The sequence below is a fragment of the Aedes aegypti genome, chromosome 3, assembly GCF_002204515.2.
Source record: "Aedes aegypti strain LVP_AGWG chromosome 3, AaegL5.0 Primary Assembly, whole genome shotgun sequence".
In the NCBI taxonomy this organism is placed as follows: domain Eukaryota; kingdom Metazoa; phylum Arthropoda; class Insecta; order Diptera; family Culicidae; genus Aedes; species Aedes aegypti.
In genome coordinates, this window is record NC_035109.1 from 24134269 (window position 1) to 24146230 (window position 11962).

The 11962-nt window shown below is 39.1% G+C and overlaps 2 protein-coding genes and 1 long non-coding RNA gene across 3 annotated transcripts; all 3 read right to left on the reverse strand.

The window, feature by feature from the left end:
- Nucleotides 1–6914: 6914 nt before the first annotated feature.
- Nucleotides 6915–8181, reverse strand: LOC110679873. Its single transcript, XM_021855888.1, has 4 exons — nt 8176–8181; nt 7770–8105; nt 7541–7703; nt 6915–7483 (listed from the first exon to the last, which is right to left on the reverse strand). Exons 1-4 carry the CDS (start codon nt 8179–8181, stop codon nt 7023–7025), a joined length of 966 nt encoding a protein of 321 aa, XP_021711580.1. The 3' UTR covers nt 6915–7022.
- A 708-nt stretch (nt 8182–8889) lies between these two features.
- LOC110679875 lies at nt 8890–10330 on the reverse strand. The gene is made up of 5 exons (XM_021855908.1): nt 10319–10330; nt 10138–10236; nt 9977–10081; nt 9554–9691; nt 8890–9472 (listed from the first exon to the last, which is right to left on the reverse strand). Exons 1-5 carry the CDS (start codon nt 10328–10330, stop codon nt 9146–9148), a joined length of 681 nt encoding a protein of 226 aa, XP_021711600.1. The 3' UTR covers nt 8890–9145.
- A 321-nt stretch (nt 10331–10651) lies between these two features.
- LOC110679320 lies at nt 10652–11470 on the reverse strand. The gene is made up of 3 exons (XR_002502389.1): nt 11276–11470; nt 11119–11203; nt 10652–11040 (listed from the first exon to the last, which is right to left on the reverse strand). It is a non-coding gene; the product is annotated as an uncharacterized LOC110679320 (long non-coding RNA).
- Nucleotides 11471–11962: the final 492 nt, after the last annotated feature.

Sequence of the window (11962 nt, forward strand, 5' to 3'; positions counted from 1 at the left end):
CGTCGGTGCCATAGTGATCTATCAAATGCACGCTTTTGAGTTGTTTCTATATATTTCACTATCTCCAACCGTTTTCTTTAGCAAATTCACCAAGGATTCTTTAATTATTCCTCAACCAATTTCTCCAGAAATATCTTCAGTGAATCAATCAGCAGTTTCACCTGTGATTCAAAAAATCCATCCATGGATTGTACCTGAATTTCTCCAGGTAATCCTCTTGTAACATTTTTAGAAATTTTTCGAGAACTACTTCATGATTCCACCAGGTGTTCTTCCAGAAATTTAATCAACATTTTGTCCAGTGATTTAACAAGAAATTCCTGTAAGAATTCCTTTATAAATTCCTTCTGAAAGTTCACCTGGAATTCCTCATGGGATTCTATCAGGAGTTCCTACAGGAATTCCATCAGTGATTCCTCTGAGAATCAGGAGTTCTTCTTCTTCTTGGCGTTACGTCCTCACTGGGACAGAGCCTGCTTCTCAGCTTAGAGTTCAATGGGCATTTTCACAGTTTTTAACTGAGAGCTTTCTTTGTCAAAGTTGCCATTTTCGCATTCATATATCGTGTGGCAGGTACGATAATACTCTATGCTCAGGGAAATCAAGGAAATTTCCATTTCGAAAAGATCCTGGACCGACCGGAAATTTAAATCAGCAAGGTTTTGCTTTGTAGCCGTGGACTCTGATCACTCGGCTAAGGAAGGCCTCTAGAATCAGGAGTTATTCTAGGGAATCAAACACGATTCCATCCAGGCATCAGGTATCAGGAGAACTTCTAATGATTCAATTATAAATTTCACGAAGGTTTCATTCAGCAGTTTCTCCAGGGTTTTTATCAGGACTAGCTCTAGGGATTCCATCGGAAGTTCCTCTAGGAATTCCATCAAGAATTCTTCTGGGGGTTTCATCAGATGTTCGTCTAGGGATTCCATCAGGAATTATTCAGGGATTCCATCTGGAATTCCTCCAGAGATTCGATCAGGTGTTCTTTCAGGGATTGCACCTGGAACTCAACTAGGGATTTCATCATAATTTTCTCCTGGGATTCTATCAGAAGATATTTCAGAGATTCCACCTGGAATTCCTCCATGGACTCTATCCGTCGTTGCTCTAGGGATTCCATCAGGAGCTCTTCTCGGGATTTATACAGAAATTCCTCCAATGATTCCATCAAGAGTACCTTCAAGAATATCTTTACTAATTCTTCCATGGATTCCTTCAGGAGTTCCCCCAGGGATTTAATCAGGAGCTCCTGTAGTGATTGTATCGGGAGTATCTTTAGGGCTTCTGGAGATTTCATCAGGAGTGGAAAGTCAAAATGCGTTTTGATCCTCCAGGGATTCCATCAAGAGTTCCTTCTGAAATTTCACCCGGAATTCTTCAAGAGATTAAATCAGATGTTCCTCGAGGAATCCCATCAATGTTTCTTCAAGAAATATCAGGAGTTCCTCTAAAGATTCTATCAGGAGTTCTATCCGGAAACTTATCAGGAATTCTTCCAGGGATTTTATCAGGAGTCCCTTCAATGATTAGGAGTTCTTTCAAGAATATCTAAAGATAGAAGTTCTTCCAAGGATTCCATCAGGAGTTCCTATAGGGATACTATCTGGAATACCTTAGGGCTCATTATTTTGGGTTTTGTGCAACGTAAGAACTATATCACAATCACACGACGCGACGCGAGACAGGACACAACACTTATGGTTCTTACAAACGTTAAAAGGACATATAAATTACCTTTTTTAACGACCGGTTTCGGGCTTGATGCTGCCCATCATCAGGACGATGTCCAACTGATTGTATAGAAGGAAAACGCACATATACAGCTTCATACTTGGCTAAGTACACGTCGAATGTAGGGGGGTAAAATCATTTGATTTTTCGTCTGGTCAGGTAAAATAGGGGTGATGTTATTGGGGCTTCATCTTCGTTCATCAATGGTTGCTCAGCAGTAGCGATGTACATCGATTCCCAAGCATTCAAATGCGAAGTCTTCCTCACAGGTTTCAAGAGCTTCGCATTATCCCAGTCGACGGAATGATTGAGTTCCACTGTATGTACTGCAACGCTTGACTCATTTGTTCTGCCGTTTTCAGTGGCATTCTTATGTTCTCTCAAACGTGTTTTGAATTTTCGGCGAGTTTGGCCGATGTATACCGCAGGACAGCTTTTGCACGGAATTTGGTAAATCCCCGACAAATCTTCCTTCGGTACTTTGTCCTTCAAGCAACAAAGGCGGTCTTTAAGAGTGTTGGTACTCTTGTACACTGTCTGGAAGCCATGTTGCTTAAGGGTGTTCTTAATCCCATTGGTCACCTTCGGGTAGAAGGGTAAACTAATCCTTCGGATATCCTCTCTCTCTGCTTCAAAAGTAGTCGCGGCTCGCCTATGTTTCTTCCTCTCATGCTTGCGTAGGATTTTATTCACAAACACCTTGTCGTAACCATTCAACTCAGCAGATTGATGAATTCTATTCTTCTCTTCTTCAAACTCTTTCTTTTCCATTGGGATGTTGTACAGTCGGTGTACCATCGAATGGAACGCTGCTTGTTTTTGGGATCCATGGTGATTGGAATCCGACGTGATGTAGCGGTCTGTTGATACCGGTTTGCGATAAATGCCAAACTTCACCTTATTGTCCTCTTTTCTGGATATCAACAAGTCGAGGAACGGGAGCTTACCATCCACCTCTTTCTCAACAGTGAATTTTATCGAATCGTGACGAGAATTGAGTAGATCGAGTGTTTGGGATAAGTACCGTTCTTTTACTACAGCAAAAATGTCATCAACATAACGACGCCACACCCGAGGGAAGAGCTTTTCTTTTTCTAACTCTAATTCAAGATCGCTCATAAAAACTTCAGCTAACAGAGGGGAAAGTTTACTGCCCATGCTGAGCCCGTAGGTCTGTTTGTAGAACTTACCCCTAAAAGTGAAGTAGTTTTGCTTCATGCATACTTGTGCTATCGTGAGGTAAGCTTCGATGTGATTCAGCGGTACTCGGTGACGTTCCAAATGCCTACGTAAGCTTTCCAGCGCCTCATCAACAGGTACGTTTGGAAATAACGAAACTACATCGAATGAGACTAAAACTTCACCTCGTCGCATTTCCAAACTTTTCAGCTTTTTGGCGAATTCGACGGAGTTTTTAACGCTTTTTCCATGGGTAACGGGGTACTTCTTTATTTCATTTACCAACCATGCTGCCATTTTCTCCGTTGGGGTGCAGATGTTGGATGAAATAGGACGCATCGCTACAGGGGTTTTGTGAATTTTAAGGAAGGCAATAAAGTGAAGCCACTTTCGGATTCGGGACTAGGAACCTCCTTTCAAGTTTTTCTTCCCCCAACAGAAGAGCTACTTTTTGTCGCGTGCTATTCGCTTCCTCGATCAGTGCGTTAAGAGGGTCTTTGGGTTTGCCATTTTTGTACTTACACTCATGATATGGTCCGGATTGGATCATATCTAGAACCTTTGAGTCGTAATCCTGCTTGTTCATAATCACCACTGCGTTCCCTTTATCTGCCCGGGAGTACACCACGTCACGTGCTTTCAGTTGTTGAATCACATTTTCAACCTCTGAATCGGGTTGGCTGGAGTGTTTATGTTTTTCGGCTATGCTTAAGATGTTACGTTCAACATCGCGACGTAAGGAACACTTGGACGGATAACTGGTGTATTGTATAGAACTTTCAATGCTGTTGACCGTTTCGGCCAGGGGAGCTTGCCGGGGGGGAACAGCAAAGTTCAATCCTTTATTGAGCAAGTCATGTTCAGGAGATGTCAGTTGTACAGACGACAAATTCACCACAAAGATATCAATGATTTTCGGGGGGCGCAACACTCTTTCTGGTAGCTGTGCATGTTCAAGCGAGAGCAGTTTTTTACGATGTTTTTGCTTCGTTGTACGCACACGCTTGGACAAGTTACGGGTAACTATATCCAGCACTGACTGTCAACATTCTTTCTTCTCTTCTACACATCTATAAACAATACATTGCCTACCTAAAATTCACAAAACCCCTGTAGCGATGCGTCCTATTTCATCCAACATCTGCACCCCAACGGAGAAAATGGCAGCATGGTTGGTAAATGAAATAAAGAAGTACCCCGTTACCCATGGAAAAAGCGTTAAAAACTCCGTTGAATTCGCCGAAAAGCTGAAAAGTTTGGAAATGCGACGAGGTGAAGTTTTAGTCTCATTCGATGTAGTTTCGTTATTTCCAAACGTACCTGTTGATGAGGCGCTGGAAAGCTTACGTAGGCATTTGGAACGTCACCGAGTACCGCTGAATCACATCGAAGCTTACCTCACGATAGCACAAGTATGCATGAAGCAAAACTACTTCACTTTTAGGGGTAAGTTCTACAAACAGACCTACGGGCTCAGCATGGGCAGTAAACTTTCCCCTCTGTTAGCTGAAGTTTTTATGAGCGATCTTGAATTAGAGTTAGAAAAAGAAAAGCTCTTCCCTCGGGTGTGGCATTTTTGCTGTAGTAAAAGAACGGTACTTATCCCAAACACTCGATCTACTCAATTCTCGTCACGATTCGATAAAATTCACTGTTGAGAAAGAGGTGGATGGTAAGCTCCCGTTCCTCGACTTGTTGATATCCAGAAAAGAGGACAATAAGGTGAAGTTTGGCATTTATCGCAAACCGGTATCAACAGACCGCTACATCACGTCGGATTCCAATCACCATGGATCCCAAAAACAAGCAGCGTTCCATTCGATGGTACACCGACTGTACAACATCCCAATGGAAAAGAAAGAGTTTGAAGAAGAGAAGAATAGAATTCATCAATCTGCTGAGTTGAATGGTTACGACAAGGTGTTTGTGAATAAAATCCTACGCAAGCATGAGAGGAAGAAACATAGGCGAGCCGCGACTACTTTTGAAGCAGAGAGAGAGGATATCCGAAGGATTAGTTTACCCTTCTACCCGAAGGTGACCAATGGGATTAAGAACACCCTTAAGCAACATGGCTTCCAGACAGTGTACAAGAGTACCAACACTCTTAAAGACCGCCTTTGTTGCTTGAAGGACAAAGTACCGAAGGAAGATTTGTCGGGGATTTACCAAATTCCGTGCAAAAGCTGTCCTGCGGTATACATCGGCCAAACTCGCCGAAAATTCAAAACACGTTTGAGAGAACATAAGAATGCCACTGAAAACGGCAGAACAAATGAGTCAAGCGTTGCAGTACATACAGTGGAACTCAATCATTCCGTCGACTGGGATAATGCGAAGCTCTTGAAACCTGTGAGGAAGACTTCGCATTTGAATGCTTGGGAATCGATGTACATCGCTACTGCTGAGCAACCATTGATGAACGAAGATGAAGCCCCAATAACATCACCCCTATTTTACCTGACCAGACGAAAAATCAAATGATTTTACCCCCCTACATTCGACGTGTACTTAGCCAAGTATGAAGCTGTATATGTGCGTTTTCCTTCTATACAATCAGTTGGACATCGTCCTGATGATGGGCAGCATCAAGCCCGAAACCGGTCGTTAAAAAAGGTAATTTATATGTCCTTTTAACGTTTGTAAGAACCATAAGTGTTGTGTCCTGTCTCGCGTCGCGTCGTGTGATTAATACCTTAGGGCTTCCATTAGAGTTCTTCTGGGGATTGCATCAGGAGTTCCTCAAAAGCTCTTTCAAAGATTCCACCTGAATTGCCTCCAAAGATTCAATTAGGAATTCCTTGAGGAATTTCATCAGGACTCCTTCTAGAGATATCAGAAGGAATTCTTCTAGGGATTCTTACAAGAGTTGTATCAGAAATTCCTCCAGGGATTCCATCAGGAGTTCCTTCAGCGATAACAACTGGAACTTCTCCAGGGATTCCACCAGGAATACCTCTAGCAATTCCATTAGAAGTTTCTCCAGCGATTCCATCAACAGTTCATTCAGAGATTCCACCTGGAATTCCAGAGATTTTATCAGAGGTTTCTCTAGAGATTCCAGCACTAGTTATTCTATACTTATCAGAAATTCCTCCATTGATTCCATCAGGAACTCCTTCAACAATATATTTAGGATTTCCTCCAAGGATTTCATCAGGAGTTCCTCCAGGGATTCTATCAGGAATTCCAATAGGGATTCTATTAGAAGTAGCTTTAGGGCTACTTTTAGAGTTCTTCTGAGGATTTCATCAGAAGTTTCTCCGAAAATTCCACCAAGAGTTCTTTCAGAGATTCCAGCTAGCATTTCTTCCGAGATTCTATTAGGACTTCCTCCAGAGTTTATATCAGGAGGTCACCTACACTGAGGAAACTGTACCAGCGAAATTCACTAAAAAGCCTTATGAATATTAGCCACAAGAAATCAGTTTGAATTTCATACAGATGCCTTATGAAACTGATGAAAATAATAATAAATAGATTTCTTATGCATTTCATAGAGCAGCCTTAAGAAATTTTTAATTTTGATATAATGAAAAGTGAAAAATGGCCTTATGAACTTCTTAGTGATCTCTAATGGAATTCAATATTTTAAACTATAATCTTTTCTCGGACTATAGGGACAATAGGGTGTTTTATGTATTTTTGACATAGCGTTACGTGTATATAATTTGGCCACCTCTATTTGATTTAGTCGTAAATGGCCAAACTATATACGCGTAACGGTCTGTCCAAAATACTTTGATCACCCTAGTGATTCGGATTTTAAACTGAAAAATTCTTATCCGTCGTATATGCTGTTATGATCAATACATAGATTGCTTAGAGGAATCTTGTACAGATTATATCAGCTTAGCCGAAGAATTTTTAGGATTATGCAGTTTAGGTATAACATATTCAATACTATAATAAAATAACATAATACAATAATAAAAAAATGTGATTTTTCAAATGCCTTTTAAAACCATACATTTTAGAAAATATTTGTACGCATCCTGGAAATGTACATTTATATAAATATTCAACGGACGGATTATGTACTTTTACATGTTCTATCAGTTCATCAGCTGTCTTAAAGTTTGAAGAACATTCTGTTATGCAACACGCGATTATCTTGGCTGGGCATTCAAGAACTGAACTAACTTGTTAATGCACAAATAGCCCCCGTGATCAGATGCCACACCGTATACGAATTGCTCGATGAATACCCACACCAACTTGGAATACTTAGAAACGGGTAATCCCAAGACTATTTGAAGTTTCGCCAAAACGTCAATGCCTCGCACAATGGTTGGAAGAATGTAAAGTATGTCCTTGTACGCTACCATGCATTCCTCAGCAGCGGTGGTCAAGCTGTTTCCAATAACTATTAGCTTTGGTGGTACGGAAAAGTGTTGCTCCTCGTATATTTGAACCACCTTGTCCAACTCAACGAGAGCGCGATCTTTGCTTTCGACCAACAGAAACGTATCTTGCTGACCTGTTGCTACGGTTGGTTTAAATCCCGTCGATGCTTTAACAGGAATCAGTACAGTATTCAACGCTCTGAGTAAGTGCAACAACCGACAACCTAAAAATAAATGTTGTTTAATATTTTCTACGATGCATGACATTTTTAATATATTACCGATAGAAAGCGTGTTATCTCTAAGAGCAAGACTCAAATCCTTGGCCGATGGGTCTTTAGCATTTTTATTAACGTATCTTGCAATTGGCTCGAACAATGAGTCCCACTTCTTGAGTAACTCTCCTGGACTCCCCAGCCTTAGCAGTCTGTAATCAATATCCAGCTGGAATTCATTATAAACAGTTTAATAAATAACAATCTATAAATATAATTAGACAAAATATATTACCAGTTGATATCCACATTTGGTTTTCAGATGCGGATAGCTATTGATGAGTTGACTGGACTTGGAAAACTGTCGTAGAGAAAACTTTCGAGCAGGAAAACTAATTTCCCACTGTGTCAGAACAGTCGCCCAAGGACTACTGTTAAGCTCCAACCAAGCTAATGATGACGCTACCTCAGGCAAAACATCTGCGCTATCACAATCGTTGCTGTTCGGAGCTGTGTGCTGTTTTTCCTTCTGGTCGCGCTTACGCTCAGACTGCTTAATGTAATTTATACGACTGTATAATTTTCCAGCGGGATTGCCACGATTTTTGGCCTTTGGAATGTAATACGTTTCCTATAGAATACAAAAAATGTCATCAGTACAACCACCAAGAACATGTGAGCGAAATTTAGTACAGACAAACAGACATATGACACTTAGAAACTTTTTTGCTCGAACCAATTTAGCAGGAAAAAAGGTGTTTCTCTGTTCGCGTAGATTTTAGACGTAATGCTGTTAATAGGCTGCTCCGTGTTCAGGTTTCAATTTCGAACCAAACTGGTTTGTGTGAAGAAAATTGTTAAAATTTTATACTTTGATTAATTTACTTTTGATCTAAGTCATCATATGAGCTTAGTAAATTAATTCTGAATGTTTTAACTTAGAATGGACCCAAATAATCAGTTTTGTACTGTTTAACTTTTTTTTTGTTTTCTGTTTTACGTGAATATGGTCTTCAGAAGAGTTGTAGAGGAAGTAGAGAAGTATATTTTTAACATTTCAAGTTTTAAAAGCAAAATTGAGTGAAAATTTATGAAACATAACTCATTGAGTTGGTTTGATAACGAGTTCACTTAATTTTGCTTAATACTACAAAATGACAAGAATTACAAACTTGAAATGTATAGAAAAAAATGTGTATCATTACTTTTTCTACAACTCTTCTGAAGACCACATTCACTTAAAGTTTAGACAACAAATCTGATTATTTGGATTCGCCTAAAGTTAAAACTTTTAAAATTGATTTACTAAGCTCAAATGAAGAGTTAGATAAAAAGTGTCTTCAGCAAAGTTGTTCAAAATAACATTTTCTAAAAATTTACCAAAAAACGCAACCACAAATTTTCTCGAACAAAAAAATGTGATTCAAAATTAAAACCTAATGAGGACCAGCCTATTCAACTTTCTTCTAAGAAGATACAAATCTCAATTAGGAATAACTTCACTTAGGACAACATAGTCTAGAATCAACGAGAAAAGAGAAAACAGTTTTTCTTGCTAAATTGTCGATTTGAACCATTATGCAATGACGAAAATGGTCACTGTATATTGATTAATTTTCTGAGGTGAAATTAGGTGTGTTTGTGTTTGTCAGATATTATATGATACGGGCACTAGCACATATTATTCACTACCTTTTTTTCCTTCGTAAACAATCCTACAATGACTTCGCTTAGATCTTCCACAGCTTCGGCCGAGGTTTTGCGGTTCAAAGTCAGATGGTACCTGGCTACGGTATCTACGACTAACTTCCTTCCTGAATCCGACAAGCAATGCGTATCAGCGGTCTGCAGCAGCTGTTTTCCGTATATAGTTCGTTGCAAAAGTTCTTTCAGCACATTTGGAGATAAACGAGATGAACTTGCTTGTTCAGTAGCCGGATCGTCGCACTTTGGTGGCGTGATGTCAACTTTGTCTTCCGCGTTTTGTTCAGTTGGTTGCTAAGAACGGAATATATTAAAAATTATTAGAAAAAATATTGTTTTTGCATTATTGTATTATTGAGTTGTGTTTATATATACCTGATGCTGAACTATTACATTTTCACCGTGATATGATGCACGGATGTCTACAGTCGGTACTTCTTTCAGATCTAATAGTTTGCTACAAGTCGGTTGTTGTTCGACGATACCTTGAGTCAGATCATATGTCAGAGGATTCTGTAAAGATACAATTTGTAAAGCGAACATGATATTGTTGGATTCCTTGGACAGTAAACACCCCGACGTGATTGGTTTGCTCCCCATAGGGCACTTGCAAAATTTCAGTCGGCCTTCCTCTGAGTGAACGAAGCGCCGCACTTGAGGATGCACCGCAATGCTATTCTCCCATAAGAATCAAGTAAACAGGGTGCAAAAAGTGCGGCGCTTCGTTCTCTTCAGGGAAAATCGTGTGAAGTTTAGTGCAAATACCTCAATAAATACTTCCGTTCGTGCGGAACTTACCAATTTCAAATTTAATGGCGTTTCATGCTCATTCACGGTTTCATCAATCGGTTGGATGCTATCAGCATCAGAGCTTTCATCCGGAGATACGTCCGAAGATGTCTCCTAGCAAAACAGATAAATAAATCAAATGCTACGATTTGACAACATATAAAACAAACCTCTTTAAAAGATGTTTGATTAGGTTGGGGGAATGTACTTTGCTGAAAATCTGGTACGCCTACTGCTGGTTTTGCTGACAAAGTTACGTTTTCGAGGCCCTATGGAATACATCTAAATTAGTTGTTTCTTCCCTTTGAAATTAAATGAAAATTCTTACGTTTTTCTTTCGCCAAAGTACACTGAAAACAGCATTGTGGTAAAAAATACCATGTTGATGGTTTAAATTAAATGCACAGCACCACTTTATTTGTGCAGACTTCCCAATGCATTCATTTCGAACACCTTGTGTCGTTGTTTTTACCATGGCGGCAACGCAAGACTGAAACAGTCAAAATTACCATGTTTCATAGTTATATTGATGACGAATAAAAGTTATTTTTTCAACCATCTCTTGCATTAAAAATTACTACAATCGTGTAGTAAATTTTAATGTTGGGCCATGGTAACTATAAACGCAGCTATAAGTGAAATTTTCAACCATCATTTGCATTTAAAATAATAAGATTTGTGTAGTAGGTTCAACTGGACGCTTCTTTTATTGAATATTATCAAGTGCGATGCCGAGGTCCCCGCATGATGCATGCAGAATTGTAAATATGTGTAAGATAATAATTACTTTTAACTTATCATTGGTAATTTGTACAAATTTCAATTCTAAATAAATAAAGAGTATACGCAAATAAACATAAATTTTGCGTAAATAAAATTTGCGTTCTGTCAGTTTTGAAGTTCCATTCCATAGAATGCTGATCCAGATTTTGGAGATGATCCGGATACCACTGAAGGCAGTTGGCCATCCACGGTCGCCGGCATCAAGAGTCATTAACGCTGATCTTACGTTGCCTTCTTGGTGGACTTGGCCACTGGAGATGCCAAAGCATAAAAACCGATCCGAGGGATTTCTGTAATTCACGATAAAGCAAACGAATTCACAACATAACACCAATTATCTTAAAATAACTATTACAAAACAAACAAACCTGCAACATCCATTCAAAAATAAAGAAAACGAAATGCATCCAACAGCAACATCTCAGCCCAATCGTAAAACTATTGGTTCATGAACTGGAAAAACAAATCACCATACATTTCGGTATTGGTAAATATTTTCGATTAATCTATTCATTTTGGATATACCAATTCTAGTTTGCTTCCAAATAGCTACTGTCTTCGTTACTAAATCAATGTACAAAATGGCGTCCTTCAATGGGAGTGAGTTATGGATATAAATGCATGGTAGTAAAGATTACACATTCTCTGTTTTTATTTTTACCATGAGCATGGTAAAATCGAGAACATTTGCTGTTGCTTGTTACTGAACATGTGGTCAAGTCAACTTCAAGAAGAATAGCTCTTGACTACATGAACACAGTTACACAGTACAGTGCTACAGCTTTGTGAACATAGTAATTTGAACAACATTGTTTTTATTAATATGATTATTTCATTCAATTTAACAATATTTCGGAATAGTTGTGGTAACAACAATGTCGTTATTAAAGTTACTACAACATTATTTTCAGTGTACTATCCAAGTCCAAAGCTTCTTGGTGTCGAAATTTGGATGAACCGCTCTGATTGCTGCCAATTCGTCTTCATTTAACACCAGCAGCTGGATGGTCGTTATTTTGGCTCCTGAACGGTTATTTTGGTTCAGTTTTATGTAGTTCAATCAATAATTGTAGTTAAATTAATTATTACTTACGTCGGAATATATTGAGATCGAATCCCGGCACACCGTTCAAAAAATCTGCGATAAGTTTCAATTCGTCCACCACGATAGGCGCCATATTTACTTTTTCATAAGTTTGCGATATGACTTTT

What these genes read in the sequence shown, in the direction of transcription:
- LOC110679873 (XM_021855888.1), bottom strand. An exon ending in CCAAATGTGGATATCAACTG is followed by an intron (nt 7,704 to 7,769) that starts GTAATATATTTT and finishes AATGAATTCCAG; the next exon opens with CTGGATATTGATTACAGACT. An exon ending in AGATAACACGCTTTCTATCG is followed by an intron (nt 7,484 to 7,540) that starts GTAATATATTAA and finishes ATTTATTTTTAG; the next exon opens with GTTGTCGGTTGTTGCACTTA.
- LOC110679875 (XM_021855908.1), bottom strand. An exon ending in ATCAAACATCTTTTAAAGAG is followed by an intron (nt 10,082 to 10,137) that starts GTTTGTTTTATA and finishes CTGTTTTGCTAG; the next exon opens with GAGACATCTTCGGACGTATC. An exon ending in ATGTAATAGTTCAGCATCAG is followed by an intron (nt 9,473 to 9,553) that starts GTATATATAAAC and finishes TTCCGTTCTTAG; the next exon opens with CAACCAACTGAACAAAACGC.